Raw genomic sequence first — 26,871 nt, 5'->3', positions numbered from 1 at the left:
CTTGAGACCTGCAAAGCACTTCCTTCCTCTTCCCAAAACTCCAGCCTGCCCACCAGCTGATTCATTTTGTCGACCACCAAAAAGGTTTCTGTCATTTGGGACTCTGCAGGCCACAGGGCAAGAATCTGGCTGTAGCACACAGCTAAACAATTCTTCCTGCACTTAATTTCAAACAAATGGGAGAAGGAGGAAAGACTATCCACATCACTGCAAAAAGCGACTGCAGTAAGCCAGATGGTGTGTTACGTCTGGGGGAAGGCTGCTGGTTTACGATGATATGACATGAGGGGAAGGGAGCTAGAAATCTGGCATCCCCACCAATGCAAACTCAGCACTGCAGTGCATTCATTACCAGTTGTGTGGGCAGTGTTCCAGTGGTGAAGGTTGTACCTCCAGGTCCAAGACTGAAACAGAAGGTCACATCATGGTATCTTGAATTCACATTTGCTTTGTTTTTGTAATTTGTGATAGGTAGGTTTACCTACAGTGTTCTTATTCATCACAATTAAATATTTTTGTGCCATTTATTATGCATGTGTAAAAATGACATATAATTATTTCATTCCTTTGCTCACAGTTTGTCAATTTTGCTATCCATGCTACCGTTTTTCCTTCATTTTTAGTATTTTCAAAAAGCATTAAAACAAAGTGTAAAACACTCGGAAAAAAAAGCTAGTTACTTTCAGCTCCCTTTTCCAAGGTTCAGAGAAGACTGAGATAAACATTTTAGATTTATCACATTTAAAATATTGATCTTATGTACTGATACATACATCCAACCAATTCCAATTTCACCCGCAGAACAAAATCATTAAAGATGCACATTTGTTAATCCTGTACCAGAAAATGATTTTATTTTCTTCTAGAAGCAAAGGTTTGATTAAACCTGAGACACCACAGAGAAAATTAAGAGAGCTCTGAAAAAATGGAAGTTCTTCACAGGACTGTCTAAAGAACCTTTTATAAACTACGGTTTCTTAATTACTAAATCAGTAGGTCAGATTTAGAGCAATTGCACAGCATTACACTAACTGTTTCAGATAAATCATTTCTGTGGATTATCATCTGATAGAGTTTATAACTGTAGCCGGTTCACCAAGGAAGAGAAAGACAAAGGTGTCTCTTATTCTACACCACAAGAGATGGATGCTTTGAGTTACATGATGGGAAAGACCACATTACCTACTGTCACTACATTCATATCCCAGGTCAGTGTTGCATCCATACAGCAACATGAAGTATTTATTCAACACAGTGCAGATAATCCCTTGATCTCTGGTTCTGCTTTGTTCAACATCCCAGTTTTAAATTGGTATTAGCAATTATGATCCACATTGCAACTAAATATATGGTTTCAGATCAGGGAAAAGAAAAACATATATCAGTTCTCTGCTTCAAAGATTCAACAAGATATTTTAAGGCACCCAAAGAAGCAGAATTAAGTTACTGAAAATACACTAGTACCTTTTTGCACCACCCTGAGAGAAGACACCCTTATCTATTCCTAAAAGATAGCCATTTAAATGAAAATGTAATTACAGAGAAGATTCTTTCAAACCACTAAAACTGTATTTACAGCAATTTAAACAGTTTCAGTGATGCTAGATTTAAACAACTGAAATTACTGCAAGCTAGCTGATCACTCCTAAACTTCTTAGTGGCTTTCAAAGGTCATCTTAACCAAACGCATTAAGTGATTCTCAGCTAAGCAGGGAAAGGTTTGGTTGGAATTTTGGTTTTTTTTTTCCGTTAAACATACACAGCCTTTCCCAATTAGGGAAAAATTTCCTATTAGAAAACAAAAATGAAATTTCTTTGTGATTTTGACATAAAACTTGGATTCCTTTATCCTTTAACAAAACTGAATTTAGCAGCAAGTGATTTAATTTGACAAACATGCAAATTATGTATTTTCCCATCTATATATTATTGGCTGAATAATTGCTATTGCAGAATCCTATGCTGAAAGGTCACTAAAAAGGCTTTATATGTGCTACATAGATAATTAGAAAAGCAAAGCCATCACTTCAGTGCAGAGGCTTTTGAAATAAACTGCAGCACTTAACAGCATGCCAGACAATCAGATGCTCTCTCAGAAGCCTGTGAATTCTGCACTCATGAAAGATTGTCTCGATGCCTCTACTCATCTCTGTTCAAACACGTTCTTCAAGTGTGACCCTTCAACCCCCAAACTTGTGGATCCGTCTAAAACATACTTCCTCACAGGGCAGGACAGCTCTTCCAAGGAAAAGCTGGATGTCATATCATTACTTTTATGACACAATTTGTACCATGCCTGCTAAAGTCCTAAGTACCTTACAACTGTTCTCAGTGTACACAGCAATGAACCTGTATGGGCCACCCTGTCAGACGCACACTGTACATTCAATTTCTGCTGCCTAAAGAAAAGCAGATCACATTTCATCCTGATGAATATTGATGATTCCTATGAATTTGCCAAGATTATTCTGAATTGTTGTTCTCTCCTCCAGAGTATTTACCACTTTATCTTTGTGACCCTGGCAGCACTTGCAATCACATTCTTCATTCTTTCACTCTGGTCCAGTCACCACCACATTCAGAAGGTCACACTGAAGTGCGACTGTGAACATCCCCCAAATTCTTCTTAATTCACAGAAAAACCTGTTATAGATAAATGAAAATGGAAGTAATTTGAGTGTTAGCCTTTGCTGACTTTGTGCAATGAATAATCTCAAGCACTCTGAACGGCTTGCTAGGTATTTTGCAGGGGCAGGAAGGGCTGTTGTTACATTGATTTCTAGCAGGAAATTGTGTGTGTAACAAAGTCCACAGATAAAAGAAAATAAATCTTATATATTTTCCTATAATCTAGAATATTATCCTTACCAATTTTTAAAAAATTTAACCAACCTATCAAAGCCATCTTATTTATATTTCTTTATACTTAGCTGTATCTCTTTCCTAAAACTCAGCATTTAAATTTGTCTAGGCAATTTTAAATGAAACTACCAAATTAATCAATGAAAAAGTAAATGCACCATACTTAGTGGGTAAGGGTGCAATCCAATTATTTTGTCAAACTTATTTGAAGGTTAGAAACTCATATGAATGAGAAAAAAATTGTCAGACTTAGGCTTGCTATAAATAGGCTTATTAAATATAGTCTATTTATATGCACAGCTGCAGTCTTCCAGAAAGACTTGCAGAACAACTTACAGAATGTGTTAAGAGACGGTTAAATAAAGTATCATCTTAACATTAATTCCAGCTAAATGAACAGATCCCTGGAGCACTTTAGCATATACACTGAGGTCAGTGGACTTCAGGCAGAAGTGGAGAATATAAATACAAGACTTAGGTTTACAATGTCAAAAAACAAAATCATAAAATCAGAACAGATCACAGTAGTATCTGTGTGTAAGATAAGACAGAGAGGAACATACTTGTCAACAGTTCAAGATATTGTTTTTCCTTTCCTTCCCTTCACAAAGAATAATGTGACCTCAGGTCCTCTTCCTGATTATTTGAAAGGGGAAAGAAGACGACAGAGGACATCACGTTTTAGAGCTCAGTAATAGCTCTCCTGGCAAGAAGCTGGATGAGACATTTCCCATTTGGAAAGGTAGAATATGCTCTACTCTGTTGAGCAGCATGCCACAAAAGGTGATGTCCTAAAACTATCATATAAATATATATATATATATACACACATAGTTTACAACAACAAATTCCATTAGGGTGAAGGAATATTATTTAATGAGATATGTTCGCAGCACGTTAAACTTGGCACACAGAGAGGATGAGAAAAATCTTTGTCCAGCTGACATAATTGAAAGCAGAAACTAAGCACAATAACGATTAGACAAGACACACAATTAAAAAATAAAGCCCAGAATGTTAAGTGATACAGAAATACTGAGACAGCATTAATATTCTTCCCTGCTGAGTTGCAATATTTAAAATAGAAGGAAAATCCTACTTTTATTGGCTTATATTCACTCTAGGAAAAAAACACTGATTTGGTGCAATTTCTAAAGCAGCATGGTTTACTGACTGTTTCATCTTACATCATGATATTATTCCATTCTCCACCCTCTATATGATAATGCATGTATGATTAGATGAAATGGGACAGAGGGGCTTTTTTCTGAGTAATTTATACCGGGACATTGTACACTGTTCTTCAGACTAATATTTCACAATGATGGTTGTAAATTCAAACACTGTGATAGAATCAGATGTCAAGGGACTATATAACTACCAGAAGAATATGCATTTTAGTTCAGTTTTGTTCAAATTTGTAAACCAGTCTATGGAATAAATGACAAAATAGAAACTAGTGAGAAAAGCAAATGCAGACTGTGAAGAACAGACTTTTCAGCATGTATAAAGAAGCAAACCTACAGAACCTGTAGTACAAAACACATTTTCTGTTAATGACCCTCTAATGTGTCCTTTTATTTTTTTTCTTTGCAACTTCAATAAAGAAGAAATGGTATCTCAGTCCTAAACACATAAACCAGTTCATTTTTCTGAAAAGAACTATTGAAAAGTCAACCATGTAAACCAGGAATTTGTCCAAAATTTCCATTTACCTATTACAATGAATTAGAATTAGATTTGTGCACAGTGGAATTCTAGATAACTTGCATATTGCATCATGATATATTGTTGGTGCAAGTACTGATAATACTTGAGAAACTCTATGAACAAAGCTCATTCTTTGATTTAATTAAGATTCATGCCTGCCAGCCTCACAAGATCTTTAATATTTTATTAACAATCACTTTGGACAAATTTTACTGGTATAATGTGCTTTACACTGTATTTTGCTTTGACAAACCATAATAAATATTTTTGCATCATTGTAACTACATTTACAATAAAGCTACAGTGGCAAAGTGCAAGACCTTTAAGGTCTCAAAAGCCTCGGGGACTCCTTCCTAGGCTGACGAAACTGAACAAAAAACTATATAACAATGGTATTAAAATAAGAATGATATCAATATTTTGAAGTACGTACTAATGAAGTAAACCAAGGCCTTGACTCTAGTTCTCTTAAACACCATGCCAACTGTGGTCAGCTTATCATTCTCCCCATCTCTCCCCACTCCATGTTCTCACAAAGCAGCAATACAATGTGTGAAACCCCAACAAGTCTACCCACAATTCTGCAGCTGGTTTAGTGTTTCTCAACAATACTGTCTCTGCCCACCAAAACTACAAACTCTGCCTGATACTCTGCCACATTCTGGAGGAACCATCTCTCTCAGCTGCTGCAACCACATGTTTCTTTCAATCACACCTCTACTGTCAGCATCTCAGCCTGACTGAGCAGACCAAGTTCTTTTCCCCTTTCACCTCAGCCTCAACCTGACCGGTTTAGATTTCACTGCGTTTAGCATTCCCCCTCCATGCCATTAACAATGTTAGCTCCATCCACCATCTAAAATCTCATTGTCAGATCTTCCTCCACATTGGTCCTGTGTGTGGGAACCTCTGAATCTGTGTTGAACAGCCCTCTACATCCAACCCACACACTCTTAGACGTGTAGGTTTCCATTAGACTTTCATGGAAAAGATGTATTTTTTTTAGCATTATACTCATCTCCTGGACTGCAGACTCACTAGGACAAGAACTATCTTGGTAGTTCTCCTTCTGTTGTACAAGGTCAAGCACCTAACAAATACAAACATACTACTATAGCGATTGGACTACTTCTGTAGTGAATAGTTGTTCTTAAACTAATCTTTGACAATTGGCACTAGTGTTTCTGGCATCTACTTACTCATAACTAGATGTATGATAGAGTTTTTTTGCTCCTTAATATTGTGGTTTCTTACTTTATGCCTCAGGCAACTTCACATCTGCCAAACCCTTTAGATACTCCCGCGTATCAGAATGCAAGAATGATGCAGTGTAATTTTAGAAGATAACTTTTTCAATACAGAGGAAAAAAAAAGCTCTCACAACCATTCTGTAAACCCTATGTGTATTTGTAAATTATTACTGAAATAAAATCATACAGTAATTCTTTAAACTGCTGTGTGGGAGTAGAGACAAAAGAATGGGTGGGAAGAAAAAAATATTACAGTGTATCTGCTTATGCTCACATCATCAAAAGGACTACAAAACTACATGCTCAGATAAATTTGCTGGCCAGCAGAACAAGCACCCTAACTGTTACTTTTTAATTTCTAGTCTCACAATTTAGTTGGTTGCAGTTTAGGAAACTGAGGATTTAAAACCTAACACTCTGAAGAGCAGCACACAGAGCAAAGATCTAGCAAGTACCTTTAGGCAGATACCAGCCTGGATTTATAAAATGAAAGGGGCTGGGGTAGGAAGCCTACTGTCATATATATGGTGATATCTATGCCCAAGCTCAGGTGGAAGACAGAAAGATGACTGTCTGAGCTTACATCAAGAATCCAAATGGAATATGTATAGCAGGGTGACAGCAGCGCTCAATTCCTTGAAACTCCATTTGACCCTAGTGAGGAAGGTCTTCTAGATGTCCTCATCACTTGTCACAGTCACTCTGGTGCTGCAGTAACCCAGGATGTCACTAGTTGTGTGCCAGTGAGTTGGGTTAGCACACTCCAAGAAGGTTCTGCTCCCTCTGGAGATCAGGCATCCACGGCAACTAAAGCCAATACATTTTTCCTTCATATTGCAATAGCTTGTATGCAGTGATGGCCACTGTGGCTCAGTTGGTAAGAGAAGGACCCTTTCAAAGAGCTGCTGGCTTGTCCACACCCAGTGGAGCATATCCCTTGGTTCTGCTCTGGCATCACCAAGCTGAGACACACAGCAGCTTCAAGTGTCTCCACGATCAGGAGAGACTGCAAACCACCCCAGCCCCCTCCTCCACTCTCAGCTGCTCATTTACAGATAGGGTCTAGTCATTCTGAAAATATCTGAACATTACAAAGGTCACATTACACTGGTGAACCTGACCTGATGCCTTCCAGCAAAATCATATCAGGAAAATAATTTTTAAAAAGATCTAAGTTGTTTTCAATCTTTCTTCCATGTATACACATTCCCTTGTTCCACCAGTATTTCAGACACACGCTCTAAATATTACAATGCTTTTTAATTGTTGCCTCAACAACATCAACAACATATGTACAAATGACTTTTAAGATGTATTTGTTGCATATCCAGATACTAAGGTTTCCAAAAAACATGCCTACTTTAGGGCACATTGGTCATTCAGAGTCAGAAGGCAAATTATTGCCAAGTTCTCCATAGCAGAATTAAATGCTTTCAGTTAGCTCCTGGGTTTTAAATGGGCAATTCAAGGTTTAGAAGATTTGCCAAGCTCTACACCACAAAATTCAGCATGCACTTTAGTCTTAAAATTTGGTAGGCCTTCTGGCAGAAAAAAAACCCCAACATTTTAAAAATAATCAAGTTACAAAGAAAAATTTTCCTCCATATCAGTTTCATATTAATTTGACTGTTCTGATCATGACAAGATCCCTGTTTTAGAAGAAACGACAGCAATACTGCCACTCCCACAAGGCACACTATAAAAAGCAAACCCTTCCCCCAATTAATAGTACAAGTCCTGTTACTAATAAAGCAAACATACACACAGAGGGTACTATTTCTTTCAGCAAATACTGATAGAAAAACTTCAAAGAAAATACAATTCCTAACAATGCCAATACCCCTTCTCTACACTTTCTCTTGTTTCTTTTTCACCATTTCTTTTTCATCATCTTCTTTCCCATCAGTTCACTATCATGAAGTAATGGGCTGGTGATCTCAAAACCTGATCTCCATAATCATCTCTTAAATTCTTTTAAATTCTCTTAAATTCTAGAAGTGACAAGTATCAGCTTACAGTCACAGAAGAGGGGCTCACAGAAGTGTACTTACAAACCCTTCAACATTTTTGGAATGAATAGCAAGACAATCCACATGGAGAAAATGTGATAATGGAGCCATAATGTGATGGCACCAGGCTCTTAAAACATTTCTTCTCAAAGCTCTATTGTATGCATGATTTAGTTTGAGCATAGGGATATCTGCAAGCCACATCAAAGGGCTAATGGATAGACATTTTGTTAACATATGTGAACTGATGCCAGGCCATAAAACAACATTGTACTGAGTATTAGACATCTTCAGAGAAGTCTTCTTTTCTTCCTGAGGTTGGAGGTTTTTTTGGTCTACAGATTATTTCTTCCCTTATGTGAATGAATGCCTAACAGGCTCAGAAGCCTGGACAATTTTCATGTTCTTTTGTTCCCTGGAGCTTTGCCCAGTATCACAAATTCCAGGAGAGGGCTGATTTTTCAAATAGGGAAAGGAAAAAGAATGAACAAGTAAATAAGCCATTTCCTTTGTAAAACAGGTTCTGTTACATCAATCACAGATCGGTAAAGAACTTCACAATCTGCTACCTTAGCATCTCTGTTTCTCAGGTCATTCCTAGAACTAGTACTTTCAGAGTGCTGTCCAAACTTGGCTCAGAGCTACAGTACATTCTTCAATGGTCTTTTATGCCTGTGGTGTTCAAAACAGTCATTTTTCAAATGGTACATTTTGTAGATATGGCACTTCATAAAAACAGGAGGAAAAAAACCTGTGTAGAGTGAATTCGTGGAACAGCTCTTCAGGATTCCAAAAACGCCACTTATGAGCTCCTCTGTTTCTGCTCTACAGTATTTATGCTAGATCACAGAATAATGAGCAACCATTAAATTTATGCACTTTGTAGGGCACTTAGGAAACAGTTTTCCCATCACTTAGTAACTGTCAGATAAGTAAAACATCACTGCACACCAAGAAATACACAGTATGAGAAGACGCTGAAAGTCAGGATTATAGAAGAGTTATATCTTTATCCACTTTGATACCTTTTCAGTTAATCAAGTATTTTGTGGTTCTGTGTTTGGCACATTAGATACATTGAAGCCAGACTAACAAGAAACAGCTGCTATTTATAGCACTTCCCCAGAGATGGGAAGGTTGCTTCTGCACTTTAAGACCATATTACATCTGTATTAAAATAAGAAGACTGCCAGCTCTGCCTGAATTTCAAATGAAAACCACATTAGTTAACTTGTGAATTTCTCAGTCAGTTAGTCTCCAGTGTCAATTTACATAGTTTAAATAAAACATCTCACCAGTACACAATACAGTACAAAAGGATACTAACATCATGGTCCCAGACTCAACAGTGTGCTTCAAAAACTCCTTCTCTAAAACAGAGATCTGGAATGGACTGTAAATGTCTCTAACCTGCAATAGCCTGGACTTCAGCAGGTTCTGCTACCATGCCTTTCCCATTTCACCAACTCTTTGGCTCAACAGTCAGCAATCATACAGGCTTAAATATGTTAAGTCCCACAACCCACAGGTTTTCCACTCTTGCTGCTGTCCAAAGCACCATCAGAATAGGATCCCAAGCTTAGAAAGGCTGCCAGGGAGTCAAGTCATAGCATGTTTGGTCCCACTGCTTCCAATCCGATTATATGAAGAAAAGCTTCATCCTGAACTCATCATCTTATAGGCACAAGCTCACCTTCTTTGGGCACCTATGGGTATTCGGACCTCAGCAGGTGCTACACAATGACCTCAGGACTGACAGCGAGGATGGCGGATGTCTCTGCTCAGAACATGCACAGTCATGCCCTCTCTGACATTAGCAAGGGTCCTGTCTGGGGAGGGCAGCCCTTCCCTAACTTAGAAGGAATAATACAAAGAAAAACAGAACAGAGACACTGGTGAGACACTGAACTTAACTGACAGCATGACAAAATCCATTTCCTTTTTCTGTTTAGATACTCTGCACCACCTGAAAACTTGGTAGTGCAAAGCTGCAACTTATAGTAGGTTTCAAAGTACATTTTTCTTAGTTCGAGCAATTCATGATAAAGCATTTGCTTACTGTTGCTGTCTGGTCAGACAGAATGGATAAATGAGAACAGAAACCAGAAATATCAGTGGGTTAACTTTTCAAAAGTACCGGTGCACCCTGGGTGCAGAGCTGCCTCAAAAAAGCAACGAAACATCTGCACCCATGTCACAACATTGCATCTGAAGATGAATGCATACCCGAGAGCTTGATGCTTCACAAAGCAGTAATTACATTTATTTAACTGCTTTAAGTTATTCAGAAACATAAACGTGTCGAAGTTAAGCACAGGTGCTTGATAGTTCGAGTATCAATTTTGATGATATCAAACATTTCTTGCAACAGCAAAATAAAACAAAACCCAAGAGTTTAAGAACACTAAGTCTAAAATACAGCTAACTTCTAGGAAAATACATCAGAAGTATTATTTCAACTACTTTTTTTTCTGTTTTCCTTAACATTTTTCTAGTTTTATTTTCTTCCCCTCCATTGTTACATCCACACAAAACACTGGGAAAAATTACTTTAAAAGGAGGATCTTAACTGAACATGCTACAAGAGTGGTCAAAGAAAGAAAAAAAAAGGTAAGAAAAAACAGTAAATTGTCTGCTCTTCTAAAGGATTTTAACAATAATATTCAACATTGCTTGTAACATAAAATTTTCAGACCAGTATTATTTCAGTTCTTGGTGGTTATTTTTAATAAACATGCTAAAATCTCACTGGAAGAATTAATGAATCATTTATAAATCAAGCAGTATATTAAACTCTGGTCAAGATATAGATGAACACAAAGATCCTGATGTGCAGTTACATCTAGAACTCTATCACATCTCAACAGATTTCTTCAGTATCCTACAGCAACCTCATTTTCAGTTGTTCCAGTTTTTTAAATTATAATTTTCTGCAATACCTGTGAGCAGTTATGTTTCACAGGCTTCAGCCTAATTTCAAACTGTTTTCCTTTAGACCTTTGTAAGAGTGATACCACCCGCTGCTGATTTCTCACCCAGAGTTCAGAGATCCAGATTTGCTTTTGTTTCAATTCAAAACTTAAGTTGAAATTCTGGCCTGTAGAAATGGCACCTTTCTATTCCACTCGATTTGTACTGCATTTTGAAACACTTTGGCATAAAAGGCATTGTAAGAGTCTGGGTCTGCAATGTACTTTATTGCCTAAATAGCTAGATGGTTCCCATTTTTACCAGAGTAACGCAGTGGAATGAGTGTGGTGAAGCATCCATTAAGGCTCTACGAGGAACTGAGTACTAAAAAACCTAAACATTCACTTGTTTTATTTTTCTGTTTCTTGGTTACATTTTCAAAGTGTGTCCACTACCACTCCCATTAACATCAGCAGGGGGCTTGTAAATAAGTCTTTACCCAGTGTTTCAAAAAACTGAGCTTCTCAGTGGAAGAAGTGAAGAGATCCCAACCTATTTCATTGCTTAAAGAAACAGAGTAGAACAGCAAAGAGAAAATCAAGTACAGGCAAGCACCTTAATACATCTTTGAAGGTTACATCTGGACACTTCATAACCTGAATTGAAACATCGAATTTTAAAATACAACAAACATAATTCAGCAAAGATAGCCTATTAGCTTGTTAGAAGCATGGCAAAAAAATTCAGATGACATAAAATTAAATTAACTGTACCCTAACTTAGAAGTTGGGGCATTGTCTTTAACTTGATAAATACATGTTTCATGAAGCTAGACTCACAGGTGATGGTATGTAAACCAGGCAGGTAGTTACTTTTTCCCTGTCCAGCAATCAAGATTCTGAAACTGTACATTCATGCTAACACTGAGGATCTCTAGACATCACAAACCAGAGCTACAGAACTACCATCCCAGAAAAGAGAAAATCTGTAAGAGCTATACCTGGTTTAACGGACAGAGATAGTCATTCTTATTTTCCACTGAAGTTTTAAAATGACAATGTTTAAAAAATAATCATGGCTCAGTAGATGTACTTTAGCAGTAATTTCTAGTGCTGCTGTAATTGAGGTTGCATCAGCATTTTCACAATAAACCATAATGCCAGAAAAATCATTCCATGTTGTAAGCTGACATAGAAGATTTCATACCAGGCACAAATCCTTCAGCACCATAATTTAGTTTGTATGATTTTTGGCAACAAGTTGGAAGAAAAGAGAAAGCAAAAAGCAAAGTCTTAAAACGAAACCCAACAATTTAAGATTAACTAGTGTTTAATAAGAATTTGCAGATACTTTTTTGTGCAGCTGGTTTATTCCTCCAAACTAACCACATACAACTCCTGCTAAACACAGCAATGATTTGCACATGAAAAAACATCTCCAAGAAAGTTAAACTGACATCCTGCATTCACTTTTACATTTGACAAAAAACTCAGGCAAACAATTTTATTCCTGGACAGCAGAACCTGGTTTATTTGCCTGATCAAGAAATCACTTGAAGTTCATTAACAGAACTCCAAGCACAAATCATTATGGCAACTTTAATTTACCACTTGTAAAATATTAACTGTATTAGTTACATTGTTAGGATTTCACTTCTGCTTACATACACAATTCTATGTAAGCCAATGCAGGTGGTATTATATAAAGTGAGCTTTAAACCAGGGAAACAAAAAGAAGGAGGTTAAACTGTGTATAGTTTAGTTGAATTTCCTCTTCTTAGAACACAGTAATTCTTACAGTTATTTAAAATAGTATGTTAAAACCAAGCCTGGTGGATTCAAACCTGCTACATGAAAAAGACTGAAAAGCTGAGATGTCTGAAATGTACAAGAGAAGATGAACTAGAGTTATTCGTTTGAGGGATTTCTTAGCTGTTCTTTGGATTTGTTTTTTTACATTTTTCAAGAATAAAATAAGTTTCGTTTTGTATATTCTCACTCACCTGCTCTGGGTACTTGCTTCCAACTATCTCTGCCACAGTGTTAAAGGAAGGAGAGTCTGGATAGGTCTTAGCCCCCATCTTCAGGTGCACAACGATCTTAGTGCCCCGGAAAGACATTCGTGACATCATTTCAGCATCTTCCACAGAGATGCAAGCAGTGGGAATCCAGGGTACATCAGACTGGTAATTCTGCCACCCAGTATGTGGGCTATGAAAAGAAAAACAGTGTTAACAACTTAGCTCTGTAAGTTGTTATCATTATTACAGACTTATTAAAAAGAATACTTCCACTACCATCCCCAACAGACTCTCAAAAAGGATATATTTACTATTTTTCACAGAATCACAGAATCATCTAGGTTGGAAAAGACCTTGTAGATCATCCAGTCCAACCATTAAACTAACACTGACAGTTCCCAACTACACCAGATCCCTCAGCGCTATGTCAACTCTACCCTTAAACACCTCCAGGGATGGGGACTCCACCACCTCCCTGGGCAGCCCATTCCAACGCCTAACAACCCGTTCTGGAAAGAAATGCTTCCTAATATCCAGTCGAAACCTTCCCTGGTGCAACTTGAGGCCATTCCCTTTTGTCCTATCGCTTGTTACTTGGTTAAAGAGACTCATCCCCAGCTCTCTGCAACCTCCTTTCAGGGAGCTGTAGAGGGCGATGAGGTCTCCCCTCAGCCTCCTCTTCTCCAGACTAAACACCCCCAGTTCCCTCAGCCGCTCCCCGTATGACCTGTGCTCCAGACCCTGCACCAGCTCCGTTGCCCTTCTCTGGACACGCTCGAGTCATTCAATGTCCTTTTTGTAGTGAGGGGCCCAAAACTGAACACAGGAATCGAGGGGCGGCCTCACCAGTGCCGAGTACAGGGGTCAGATCCCTTCCCTGTCCCTGCTGGCCACGCTATTGCTGACACAAGCCAGGATGCCATTGGCCTCTTGGCCACCTGGGCACACTGCTGGCTCCTGTTCAGCCGGCTGTCAATCAGCACCCCCAGGTCCCTCTCTGACTGGCAGCTCTCCAGCCACTCCTCCCCAAGCCTGCAGCGCTGCTGGGGGTTGTTGTGGCCCAAGGGCAGCCCCCGGCATTTGGCCTTATGGAAACTCCTCCAGTTGGCCTCAGCCCATGGCTCCAGCCTGTCCAGGTCTCTCTGCAGAGCCTCCCTACCCTCGAGCAGATCAACACTCCCACCCAACTGGGTGTCATCTGCAAACTGACTGAGGGTGCACTCGATCCCCTCATCCAGATCATCAATAAAGATGTTAAACAGGAGTGGCCCCAAAACCCAGCCCTGGGGGACACCACTCGTGACCAGCCACCAACTGGATTTAACTCCATTCACCACAACTCTCTGGGCCCGGCCATCCAGACAATGTTTTACCCAGTGAAGCGTGTGACCATCCAAGCCTCGAGCAGCCAGTTTTACCAGGAGGATACTGTGGGAAACAGTGTCAAAGGTCTTACTTAAGTCACGGTAAACAACATCCACAGCCTTTCCCTCATCCAATAAGCAGGTCACCTTGTCATGGGAGGAGATCAGGTTTGTCAGGCAGGACCTGCCTTTCATAAACCCTTGCTGACTAGCCCTGATCCCCTGGTTGTCCATTATGTGACTTCTAATGGCACCTGAGATGACCTGGTCCATGACCTTCCCTGGCACCGAGGTCAGACTGACAGGTCTATAGTTTCCTGGATCATCCTTTCTGCCCTTCTTGTAGCTGGGTGTCATATTTGCCACCCTCCAGTACAATGGGACCTCCCCAGTTAGCCATGATTTAAGGTAAATCATGGACAGTGGCTTGGCGAGCACATCTGCCAACTACCTCAGCACCCCTGGATGTAACTCATCCAGTCCTTTTTGATAAAAGACATCAAGTGTTTTTATACTAATCAGAATATCTGACTTACCATTCTGTATGTCTGGAAAGCTATTCTATGTAAACTTTATTTAGGCCATGCTTTGACATTACAGCAGTAAATGCTCTGATACTACACTCCCTTCATTGCTTTATCAGGAAGAAAAGCAATGAAATGCCAGTAAGTGAACAGTTCATAAGAAGTGCATTTTTTGTCCTGTGACAAGTAATGAAACTGAAATTCACTACTTCAACTCTTTCAACATCAGACAGGAGATTTATTTCAAAGAGCACTAATATGAGAAACTTCAGGAAAAAATAAGACAAGACCATTAAAAATATGTACATTTATTTGTTCTCAGTAAAACTGAGATTTCAAGTAGACAAAAGAGAACTAAAAAGAAAAAAATACAACTAACTTTACACAAATTATGCGAAGAAGAAAAATATGCACCACTAGATGTAAGGGTTCACTGTCTTCCACTTAGGAATAGCTATGTCTTGTGGAAATGAAAAAAAAAAAGGAAAAAAATTAAAATAATCACAAAGTTCCTCTGACATTCACCAGCGATATGGAGTGACTTCTTTCCTCACAGAAAGCTGCAAACAGTTTCTATTTAATTACTATTTTGTTTGACTATTTAATGCTATTATTTTCCTTCCAGAGACTCCATCCACTATCACTGCTTGCAGAACTAACTGGAAAGAGTGATTAAACATCTGACATCACAAGATCGCTAAAAAGGAATGGACAAGTTCCTCAGCAAGTTCCTTCAATGTTTTTTTATATTTGGCCATTATTTACATATTTCTAATTTTCTGATGCTTCTGTTGAGATCTTTGGACTTTGAGAAGTACTGAGCATTACAGCTGCAGCTGAAGTCAATACTTTTAAAGTGAAGTTGTATATAAAGCCAGATATAGCAGAAAAAAACACGTGGGGGAAAAAAAGGAGAAATCAGAATCTACATGTGTCCCCAAATTTGCAAATAGTCCCAATATTAAATCATTCATTGCCTTCATTTCCCACTTGTAAAATGGCAATAAAAATACTTGTTTCACAGACAGGAAAAAACTGAATAAAAATACTCTTTGTTTCAAGAGGACAGACACGATGAACGCTTTGAGAACCATTCTGATACCGCAGTAATGACCATAAACTGACTGGTATCCATGTCCTAAATCCTAAAATAAGCTTAGTACTGCGCATGGAAATATTAGGGTAAAACTCTGAATAAGCAGCTCTAGTACTGGCCATCCTCTGCAGAAAATCTGTAAAATGAAATAATATACATCTGCAACCCTTTATTCCAGGTCTACTTTGTAATTCTCACATTTCAGTCACTACTCCAGAGATGTTTTCAAAATACATAAAATATTCAGCCATCTAGAGGCTTCTTCAATATTATTATGAATATACTATTTGTGTATTTGTCTCAGATACTAAATTCTGACTTTATCAGCAAAATGCCAGTGAATTAAGTTTCTGAAAGAAATATCTAAAGCTAAATCACCTTTATCTACAATGTTACCCTATGAAGAAAAGCTAGAGTTGAAGCTTTCAAACCAGATTAGACATTCATCACATCAGCTGTTACAAATTTTAGTACTATTTATCCATACATTAATAACAATCTCAGAACAGTTGAGGTTGGCAGGGACCTCTGGAGGTCATCTGATCCAACCCTCCTGCTCAAGCAGGGCCACCCAGAGCCAGCTACCCAGAACCATGTCCAATATGTGAAAATCTTCACCTGTGAGCCTACTTACAGTAGCAGGCACATATTTTTATACATTTAAACAGAGAAACAAAAAATTGGGGGGATTTTTAATTCCTGGAGGAGATGTAGTGAGGAAGAAGGGATAAATACACTTTGTAAGGATACAGATTAGGTAAAATGGGAGAGATTATTCAGTTCTATTTCTTTAGAAGAATAAATCCTTCTCAACAAGTCATATTATAATCAGTAATGTAACCCACTGAGCAGATATGTATAAACATTTATTTGAAAAGAGAATACTAAAAATCAGCTACAGAGGTCTTATGGGAGCTGCTTCAGAGTGCAGACAGATCTGTTTATTAGGTGGCAACAGTTTAGAAAATTATTGCTCCCAGTTGTTTATGGCTGAACCTCTTGCAAAGGCTGGTGCCCGTTCTCCTCATCAGCTTTGCAGGTTGGGTGACCCATAACCCACCTTTGAAATAACGGTTACCCTGGTACTCAGAATCTCTTGTGCCACATAATCCCCCCCAAATGGATAAACTCATGTAGACTTATAAATTCAGATCTTATATATTTTTTTCTTTCCCTCTGTCCCTGTAAAAAAAAAAGATGGCCCCCTCACCCCCACTTTTAAAGTGTGACAATTTGCTGCATGTTTAATAATTCTTTGAATGTTTGGGGATATACCCAGCATGTTAACCAGGAGACTTTCCAAAAACCATAAAATAACACACTGACAAAAATGAGATATTACAATTGCATGTATTAATGTTCAAAAAAACCCCTACATTCAACAGAGCAGAAGCAGTTTCTGCTCATTTTAAATTAATCTATTCACCTGTGTCTTCTGGCAAGATTACGTCTTAGTACTAACATGCCGTGTACACTGAACTGCAGTAATTCAAGTTTTATTACTACCTGTATTGATTTTACTTTCCTTGTTATTTCCCAGATGCCCAACAAAAGAAACCCCTAAAATTGTATTTGTTTCCCCAATGTAAGTACCAATTACATTTCTTTTGGATGCTCAATCCCAACACTCCACCACAACTGTGAATAAAGCTTCTGACAACACACTGAGATGCATGCATGCTTACTCACCCCAAATGAATGAACACTTGCAGGTACAAAATTTACCCCAGCTACCCCAAAAAATAAACCCTTAAATCACCTGGTAGTCTTGCCATTTTTATGCTCAAACTACTGTTTTGCCAAAATTATTAAGGTAAACCCAGCTACTCATATTAAGACATTTGGGCACAGGCAGGAAGAGCCAGCAACTGTTCAGACGATTGGGACCTGAAGGGAATGGATGACTGTCCAAATTATTGCTACAAAAAGGGAAATGGACCCTAAGCATTACCAGTACTGAAGGCACAAGGCAATATCACAGTACTGAATATTCCTAACGCTGCAAGATGAACTCGCATAGAAAACATTTGTGGCAGACACTAAGCACCCTGGGATATACCTGATTAAAGTTTACATGTGTGCAAAACACACCATGTGTTAAGTATAGCTATGTAATAAATTGCTTAATAAAGTGTCAAAGACTACAACAAAAAATTTCTCTGTAAATTAAGCCCCCTTTATGCAGAGATAACCAAAATCAGGAAAGCCTCCTGACCATATGGCAGGACCTAGGCAAGAATCAACTAAACAAAATAAAAAACAAATTACAAGCAGACTCTGCACAACAGATGAAGATGGAAAGAAGCAGTCCTGAGTCCGGCTGGAAACACAGAGAAGAGGATGTAGTTCAGGAGAAAGAATTTTGGTACTTGTGGGCAAGGAAGACTTTCTTTTTTCCACTGAGTCTGAACAAACACAACTTTGCAACTTTGTGGCTATTCTTGCTAAAGAAAAAGGATTATACAAAACAAACAAACAAACAAAAAACCAACCCACAAACGACTTGCATTTACCATTCCCTGCTCTTTGAAAAGAAAAGAAAGAAAAGCATCACATAGGACTAGCTTGGGAGATCACAAAGCAATTCAGAATCAGCATTCATCTTTGCAACATTGGCACCTACAGGCAAGTGAGGTGCACCCTTGGTGTTTCCCACTAACACCTGGCACTGATGTCAGCTTCTGCTGCTTCAAATCCACACTCTCTCTGAAAATGTTGTCATCCAGCAAAGCCTAAATTAATTTTGCAAAACTTTAAGGGTAATTAGGCTATTTAATATCTAATATACCCATACTCCAATACCATAGTTTGGTGTTAGTAAAGGAGAGGGGGTAGGAGGTTCTTTTTTTTATTATTTATTTAACAAAAGTACCTGTTCTTCTGATTTTAGATCTACTGGATCAGCTCTCTTCTCCATATTTAAACTACTTTAAAAATTGAACATGTCTCACTAGATTAATCCTTTATAAACCTACTAATATTAATAAAAACTCATTATCATTTGGTCTTGACATTACTGTTCAACAGCTGACAAGATTCAGATAAATAAAGTGGTTGTGCTTTGCTAGATTTCCCCTAGATTTCACATCTTGGAAAGTATTTAAGAGAAGTATCACAGTACAAATAACAAAGCAGAGGAAAGGCTCCTAAAAATAGAGCATTTTCTCTGTTAGAAGTGCATGTCAAATGACTCGTAAGAAACAGATGTGGTTTATACCTTACAGAAAAGGGTGAAAGATAAAAAAATCGAGAGGGAGCTAGTTAGGTTCTCTTATGAATAAAATGATCAAATGTGGAGAAATTAAAAGGCATGAATTAAAAGATGTACTGCTGGTGTCAGGTCAGTTCTAACTCTTCTTACAGTGGTAGCTGATTTTGCATGCTTCATTACTTCATGCCTGGACTACCAACTCTTATCTCTAAGATAAGCTAAAATGCCCAAGGACAAATAAACTCTGTAATAACTAGTGCTTCAAGCTAAACTGGATGCTCTGATGGAAAACACATCTCCAGTTGAAGCCTCAGGGAAAGATAGCAATCTCCTAAAAGGAGAAGTAGCATGACATTACAAGAACTCTAACATGACAAAAATTTAAAAAAAACAAAACTTGATTATATGAAAGCTTACAAAGATTTACTCCAGCCATAATGCGTATACACACACACACCCAATTTCACACCAACCTCATAAAGCAATCTAGGGTTGGGAAATACAAAATGAATGTTCAAGTATCTTTTAGTTTACTCACACAAACACATTGTGAGACACTAATTACATACATGACCTCCTATTTTCTACAGGTCGCATGCCATAGTCACTGTATCAACCACATATAAACTAAACATTCATATCAGGTCAGCTAGTTTGTTATTGACTGAAATCATAAAATACATTCCTGAATGGAACCATGACTATATTCATCTCTAGCTACACCCATAGCAAGATCACAGCCTTAACTCTTGGTTACAGGCTCACATCCTTCTCAAAGTTTGGTTCTGTTTTTTCATTTGTATATTCTACATATCACAGAAACCCCTCTCATATACAAAGTTACGCACTTTAAAGGGGTGATGGAACATCCTGTAGCAAAACAGAAGGGAAACTACATCTCACGCTTAGCTCTGGAGAGTATCTACTCACGAGTGCCTCACTCCTGTATCTTTCTCTTCATCACGAGCAGCATGGCAAGGGCTGAACTCCACTCAAGGAAATCCCCTTTTCCAGCACCATAAAGCCCTTACAAAACAAAACTTGTCCTTGTGTGCACTCAGACTGTGTACATGCTTTCAAAATTCTCACCATTATCTGGATAGAGAGGCCAAATTGTAACAAAATTAGTCAAAATGCCAAACGTATTATTAATCTTCTCAGAAGAATAAGGTCTTTAAAAATAAAATCAAGACTGTTCCCCATTTACAGCCACTTGGCAAAATATAAAAGAAATAAATTCAGCCTAATTCTGTGTTTCTCACATCATTTGTCCCAAGATTCTCTTGCTTTGTTTGTTCCTTATATTGACTGTAGAATTTGATTTGTTGGTTTATAGTAAATTGAAATAATAGCAAGACTGCTAAATTTGAAACAAAATATGAATATGCACAGAAAATTTTAAGAAACTAAGGAGCAAAAATACGATGTGATACAAATATAGAATTAAATAATATAGTAGTCTGCTACCAAGGATATAATATTTGGAGTCTAGTTATAGTGTCTTTCAGATTACTTTGTACCAACCTGTACTTGATGTGGAATCTGCACAAATGTAAAGAAGTGTGAGAGACTCCTGAAACTATTGGCTTTATCAAGCAAAACTCCTTTTGGAAAACAGTACACCATTACTCTGCTACCACATGGACTCCATTTAAATTACCATTTAGAAAACTACATCTAATCAGTGCTAGGCAGTCATTAAACTTAGGTTTTACCAAACAAGCATAGTAGCTTTGGTGTAATTACATACATGCTAGGCTACAGAATACAACCAACACATATATGTTTGTATTTCATTATAATATTCAGTACCACATGCACCAAGAAAATTCTATGATAACCACAGAAGTTTTTGAAAAACAGAGCAGATTAGATATGGTTTGTCAAACAAGAAGCAGAAGAGAACTGTGAATGGTAAAATGATCAAATGAAGCAAGTCCAATGAATTCCACCTGGGGACTATCCAACTGTTGGGAAAGTAGAAAAGTCTGCACAATCCTTTCCAAATGTCTGTAGGAAACAAGAGACTTGCATCAGCTGCTCTTCAACTGAAAAAGAAACTTTCTGCATCTTTTAGACATAAGGATGACTCTCCAGCAGCTGACAATACCTTGAGGGAACCATTTAAGTCATACACCTGTTTGGCCTCCTTTTGCTCACTATGAACGACCAAGCTCCCTCCTCCTGTGTTTACATCCCCGCCTTGTGAGAACGCAGCTGCCTGCTGCACACTACCATAGGTATGTTAGCAGAGGGCTCCTGGAGGGAACGCCACTGACAGTCCTAATTGCCAGCAGCTGCAAGGCTTCTGGCTTTATGGGGTTTCTTTTTATTTTTTGTTGAACTCCTGGCTTCTCAGCCTTGAGCAGAAGCCATGTTTGTATCTTCAGTTATCCCTCTATCACCAGAGACTAGTGAACACACAGGACAAATTAAAAAAAAACCTCACTGGAAGCAGATGTTATATTTTATACCTACAGAAATGATATAAATAAATCCAAACAAAAAGCCCCAAACCAAATAACAATAACCCCACATTTTCTTTACTTGGAAGGCAGAGAATTGGACAAAGAGGCATCACAGGGCTACCAACACATAAGGAAACTATTAAACAGCTAGCTGTCTAGAATATTGATCGGGTCTTTGTACCTCGTCCATTCAATAATGTTTGTTATTATTGATAATGAATTTTTACACTAAAATTATCAGGCACAAACAGGTGTGAAGAGGCAGCAGAAGTTTTAGGGTAGGATCAATCACTCTATCAGTGCTTACAAGACTGCTTCACTGTAGGCAGTAAGTAGCAGGGAAGGTCAAGCTCTCCCATACACAGGCCTCTGCATTAAGTCACTCCAGAAACTTGAGCCTCCTCTGGCATTGAATACAGTATATTATGGGACAGTACAGAGAGGTTCCTCCTCCTTTTGAAGGATGGCCATGGTAGAGGGTAACACAGAGCCAACACTTTCAGTGAGCTAAAGAAAAGGTTAGGGATGGAGGATACTGGTCTTACCCACCACAAAACTTCTTTTTATCAGCTGACCATAGAGTTAAATAGAGGGGAGAGAAGTCTTAAAGAAGGCAGGGGAAAGTTTCAAACTTACAGAAGAGGGTGTAGATGGAGCTTTTCTTCTTCCCTTCCTTCTACATGCCACACACCATTCAGAGCAGTACACTCTTTGGACACTGTCCTCCATAAAAAAACTGAAATACAAACCTATCTTAAACTCATACATATTTAGGAATGTATTTTCCCTACAATAGGTTGGGGCAATGCAAACAAAGCCTCATGGAGATACATTTTTTTAAGTGCATAGAGTAAGATAAGGAAAATCCACAAGGTAGGAATGGGAATGATAGAGGGGAAAAGTATATAGCAAGTTGTGGTGAGCAATATAATATGCCTTGCATTTCTTAATAGAAAAAGGAAAAGAGGGAGATAGAGGGAACGGGGAAATACGGATCACTGGTCTGGGTTCCTGCGCTGATCCCACCGGCGATGGTTCCAGGAGGTGGCTGTCTTTTTCGCTGGCATCCGTCTTCTTCACTTCACTGCTTTCTCCAGATGGACGGGGGGGCAGGGAGAGAGGCAGAGAGAGAGAGAGAGAGCCCTTTCTTCCCCCCTTTGATTTATACCCCCTTTCCTTGGGTCCGTCCCCTAGGTCGACCCACAGACCTACGTATTCCATGTACAGAGAGGGGTAAGGTGTTTCATGGGATGATGTAATTAGCATGATCATGACAGCCCTCGTTAGCATACTGAGGGGTGTCAACTTTAATATGCATTTTGTGGATAATGAAGGAAAGGTCATTCACTGGACACATGGCCCTTGAAATTTGCCCAGGTACCCCAGAGGAGAGCCGTCCTGTCTTCACAGGGCTCTCTCCCCCAGCTACATGGGGCAGCGTTACCAGCTTCGGCCTCCAGAGAAAGCACCCTGTGACTCAGGGTTTTGTCTTGCAAGTGTTTGAGGCATTTCTTCAATTAGTCTCAACTTTTGCTTTCCCAGGTTGTTTGTCTTACGTTTGTCTTTCTCACAGGCCTGGTTTCTCGTCTCTCACACATATTATACAATGACACTCACACAATGTCAAATACAACGTAAGCAATAAGGATACTTTATCTAACAGTGTATTACAGTGATTTGGTAAAATTCTTCAATAAAGTGGTATGTTTTTATTTTCAAAACTCAGTCAAGTCTTGCCTGTTGCTCCAAAGTTACATATACAACCTGATTTTTTCAATCTCAAATATGAGATTCACTGTAAACAGAAAAATTCCTTTTAGCAACAGAATATATTTTTAAAGCTTATTATAACATTATAATAACTCCTGTGGACTAGGACTAAATATTGAGCAGCACAGCAACATGTCATGCCAAGCGTGAGCATTCTTTCCCCAGCTGTATTTGTTGACTGTGGCAGATTCTCCCAAAAGCTTCATAATCCACATCAGATGAAATACAAAATGTCCCAATAGGTACATATTTCCTCTGAACAGCTCCTTTCTTGGCAATTAGTGTTGTGCCTGGGAAATGAAGAGTGTGAGGCTGAAAAAAAAAATCTTTCCAGTCCAAACCATAGTTGGGAGAATGATTGAAATCAGTTCTGGGGATCTTCCTGTGCTCCTGGTTTCTTTGGGAGCATCCGGGAAGAACACCCAGTACACAGCAGCTGCTGTGAGGAAATGAATGTAGGGGTTTCCCAAGAAAATAGTTAAGTCTTGAGAACTGAAGTAATTTTCCTTCCTCAAAAGGAAAAAAGAAATAACTGTCAAATGGCAACAGTTTGTCACTGCTTTGTTTTAGATACTAAGTTTGCTGTGCTCTTCAAAACATACTTATGCTGGGTTTGTATGGCAGGGGTTTTGGTGGTGTGGGAGGGGGCTACAGAGGTGGTTCCTGTGAGAAGCTTCTTGAAGCTCCCCCAAGCTCCAAATCAGACCCACTTCTGGCCAAGGCCGAGACAGTTAGCAACAGTGGCTGCACCTCTGGGATCATGACTCAACTCTCATAAGGTAAGAAAGGAAACCTGAGGGGAGGGATTGCAAGGGAGATAGATACCTATGCAAACACTGAGGTCAGTTGAAGAAAGGAGGAGAGGGCGGGGAGGTGTGCCAGGACAGAAACTCCCCTGCAGCCCATGGTGAGAGGACAGGCTGCCCCCCTGCAGCCCATGGAGGTCACCAGTGGAGCAGATGCCCCCCTGCAGCCCATGGAGAACCCCACAAAGAAGGCCAGGACTCTGAGGGAAGCCCACACCGGAGCGGTCAGTTGCTGGGAGGACTGCAGCTCACGGAAGGGACCCATGCTGGGGCAGTCTGTGAAGAGCTGCAGATAGCGAGGACTCATGTCGGAGGAAGTTTGTGGAGGACTATCTCCCGTGAAAGGGACCCCACGCTGGAGTAGGGGAAGAGTGTGAGGAGTCCTCCCCCGAAGGAAGAAGGAGCAGCAGAAACAATGGGTGATGACCTGACCACAAACCCCATCCTCTGCCCCTGTGCCACTGCAGGGGAGGAGGGAGAAAATCAGGAGCAAAGCTGAGCCCAGGAAAAAGGGAGGAGGGGGGAAAGGTGTTTTTAAGATGTGGTTGTATTTCTCACTGTCCTACTCTGATCGGTAAATTAAGTAGTAGTGGAAGTGGTGTTCAAATTATATTGATGATCTTTCTATCTTTTGCCCATGACCATAACTGGTGAGTAATCCTCCCTCTCCCTGTCTCCATGCCCGAGCCTTTTATTTTCTCCTCCCCACCCCTGAGGGGGAAGGAGTGAGCAAGTGGTGCCTGGTGCTCAGGTGCACTCTGGGCTTAAACCATGACAATACTATATACTCATAATATTTTGGTTATTGTTTGAAGGTTTGTGCTCTTCCTATTTAATTCTGGAGATAACGCTGATTCCTTTATCATCTGCTGAAGGGGAGAGAAAAGATTACTCTCAATCCCACTCTTACATTTTATGGATTTCTTTAATATCTAATAAAGAGTGCCTAGGAGAGTCTCTGCTCAAAGAGAGACTGTGAAACAACACAATTTTCTTTCCTTTTCATTAGTTGATCCATGTTGCTGAAGAAAATGTTGTTGGAAAAAAGGTAGCAGGCTGGAGGCTTTTGTTGGAATGTACAATAGTGATCATGACTTTTATAGTCTGTACATAAATTTAAATACATAAATGCTTTTGGACCTTAACCAAGAGATACGGGCACACAGCCAGTCAGATCAGATGAAGTGTGGTGGTGGAGCAAGTGAACTGCATTTAGGTACATGATGAGATTCCAGACCACCTGAAAAGTGACAGCCATGGGAATGGCACAGCTCTCTGAGTTCACCTCTGGTAGCTCCAGAAGAGGGCTGTTGTGGGGGGGACAACAAGCTTCCCCACTTATTTCTCACCCGTCTGTCCTGGGTGTTACCCTTCTGCTCAGACAACCTTCACAAGGAAGGGCATACAGCGAGTCACCTGCACTTACAGACTTGTGCACGCACCACAGCCTTAGAGTTCAAGGTACGAAAACACTGAAGCTACCTAGTGCAACACTGCAAGACAATAACAGAATAAAACGTGGGAATTTTGTTCCCAGTGTTCAAATGCTAACTAGGAATGATTTTTCCCCACTGAAGAACACTGTGCAGGAAAGTTATCTTACTGATGGTTAATGAATAATGTTAACACTGAGACCACATCTATAACTTCATGAAAAATATACATAGAACATCTGTTTTAAAACTGTATCTACTTAGAAAGAAGTGTATCATATAATTTTAGAAGCAGAACTGTGTTTTACAAGCTAATATGCACAGGCTGAATTAACTTGCAGCTGTGGAGAAAATCTGTTTCTGTAAAATACTATACTTCTGTGTGAGCGTAGTAGTTATTCACTGGAAATGGTACTTGTTTCAAATCTAAATTGTCTATAAACAGATACTAAATTCTACAGAACAACTCTGAATGTGTTCAGTTCATAACTATTTATCACATAGTTTAAAGCAGTTGTTCTGTATGTGCCCAAAGATCATTTGCAGCTTGCAAAGCCTTTGTACACCCAGCCCCCAAAGAGGGCTTTTAATAGTTTCATCTACATGAAGATAAAGGTTCACTGACCTGCAGGTGAATCTTGTGATGTAGCCCATAAACTGATTAATACTAGTATTAACAAAACTCCTGATTTAACAGGACAGTGCTTGATCCACAACTCAACCACTGAACTGTTCACCTGCAATGAACAGTTGATGGTTGACATGACCCATGGTACACTGCAAATCACTAAGTATCACTTCTTTCTGCCAGAGCTATGAAAGTACTGAGTGGCCTGGCTGCAAAAATACTGATAAACATCTTCTTCCTTGGAAATTTGTGATTTGTCAAACCTATGATGAAGACAGACCCCTCTAGGAGCTTACTTCTGAAACCCTGACAGCCAGGCTGTCCAGCTCACAGGTCTGCTCCCTGCTACCCTATAACATCCTTCTGAAAAACTTGAGTGGAGGTGGAAAAAACAGTGTATTTGTGTTTAGAATTTCCCAGCCACAAAAATACATGGACTAAAAATCACTTCAAGCCTCACAGATACTTTCTCTAATACCCAACAGTTATCCCAGTATACCAAACTGACCTGAGTGCTTTGAAATCCCATCACATTTTCCTTAATCAGCTAGACTGACTTAAGAGTAACAACACCCTTTTTCTATACATCTTTTGTTTATACAGATATATAGCCAAGCACATCACATCATGAGCTGACACTGATCTAAGTATTTTAAATTGTTAATTTTAAACATTTTGTATTAAAAGCATGACCAATTACATTAGTTGTTTCAATTTAGACACGTTATGGGGGAGATCCTCATAGGAATGAGGGGCATTCTCCTTTTTTGTGCTGGGTTTGTGTGGCAGGGCTTTTGGTAGCAGGGGAGG

The 26,871-nt window shown here is 39.2% G+C and overlaps 1 protein-coding gene across 1 annotated transcript in view; it reads right to left on the bottom strand.

Annotated features, from left to right (window-relative positions):
• The window catches only part of CPQ (carboxypeptidase Q), a 138,783-nt gene that overhangs the window by 85,420 nt on the left and 26,492 nt on the right, over positions 1–26,871 (bottom strand). The window contains exon 3 of the mRNA XM_026843569.1: positions 12,744–12,951. Coding sequence (XP_026699370.1) covers positions 12,744–12,951 — 208 coding nt within the window. The remainder of the gene's footprint in view (positions 1–12,743; positions 12,952–26,871) is intronic.

This window comes from Athene cunicularia, assembly GCF_003259725.1.
Source record: "Athene cunicularia isolate RWA chromosome 2 unlocalized genomic scaffold, athCun1 chr2_part1, whole genome shotgun sequence".
Taxonomy (NCBI): domain Eukaryota; kingdom Metazoa; phylum Chordata; class Aves; order Strigiformes; family Strigidae; genus Athene; species Athene cunicularia.
The sequence above is the reverse complement of the archived record's forward strand: the minus strand, read 5'-3'. Positions and strand labels throughout refer to the sequence as shown.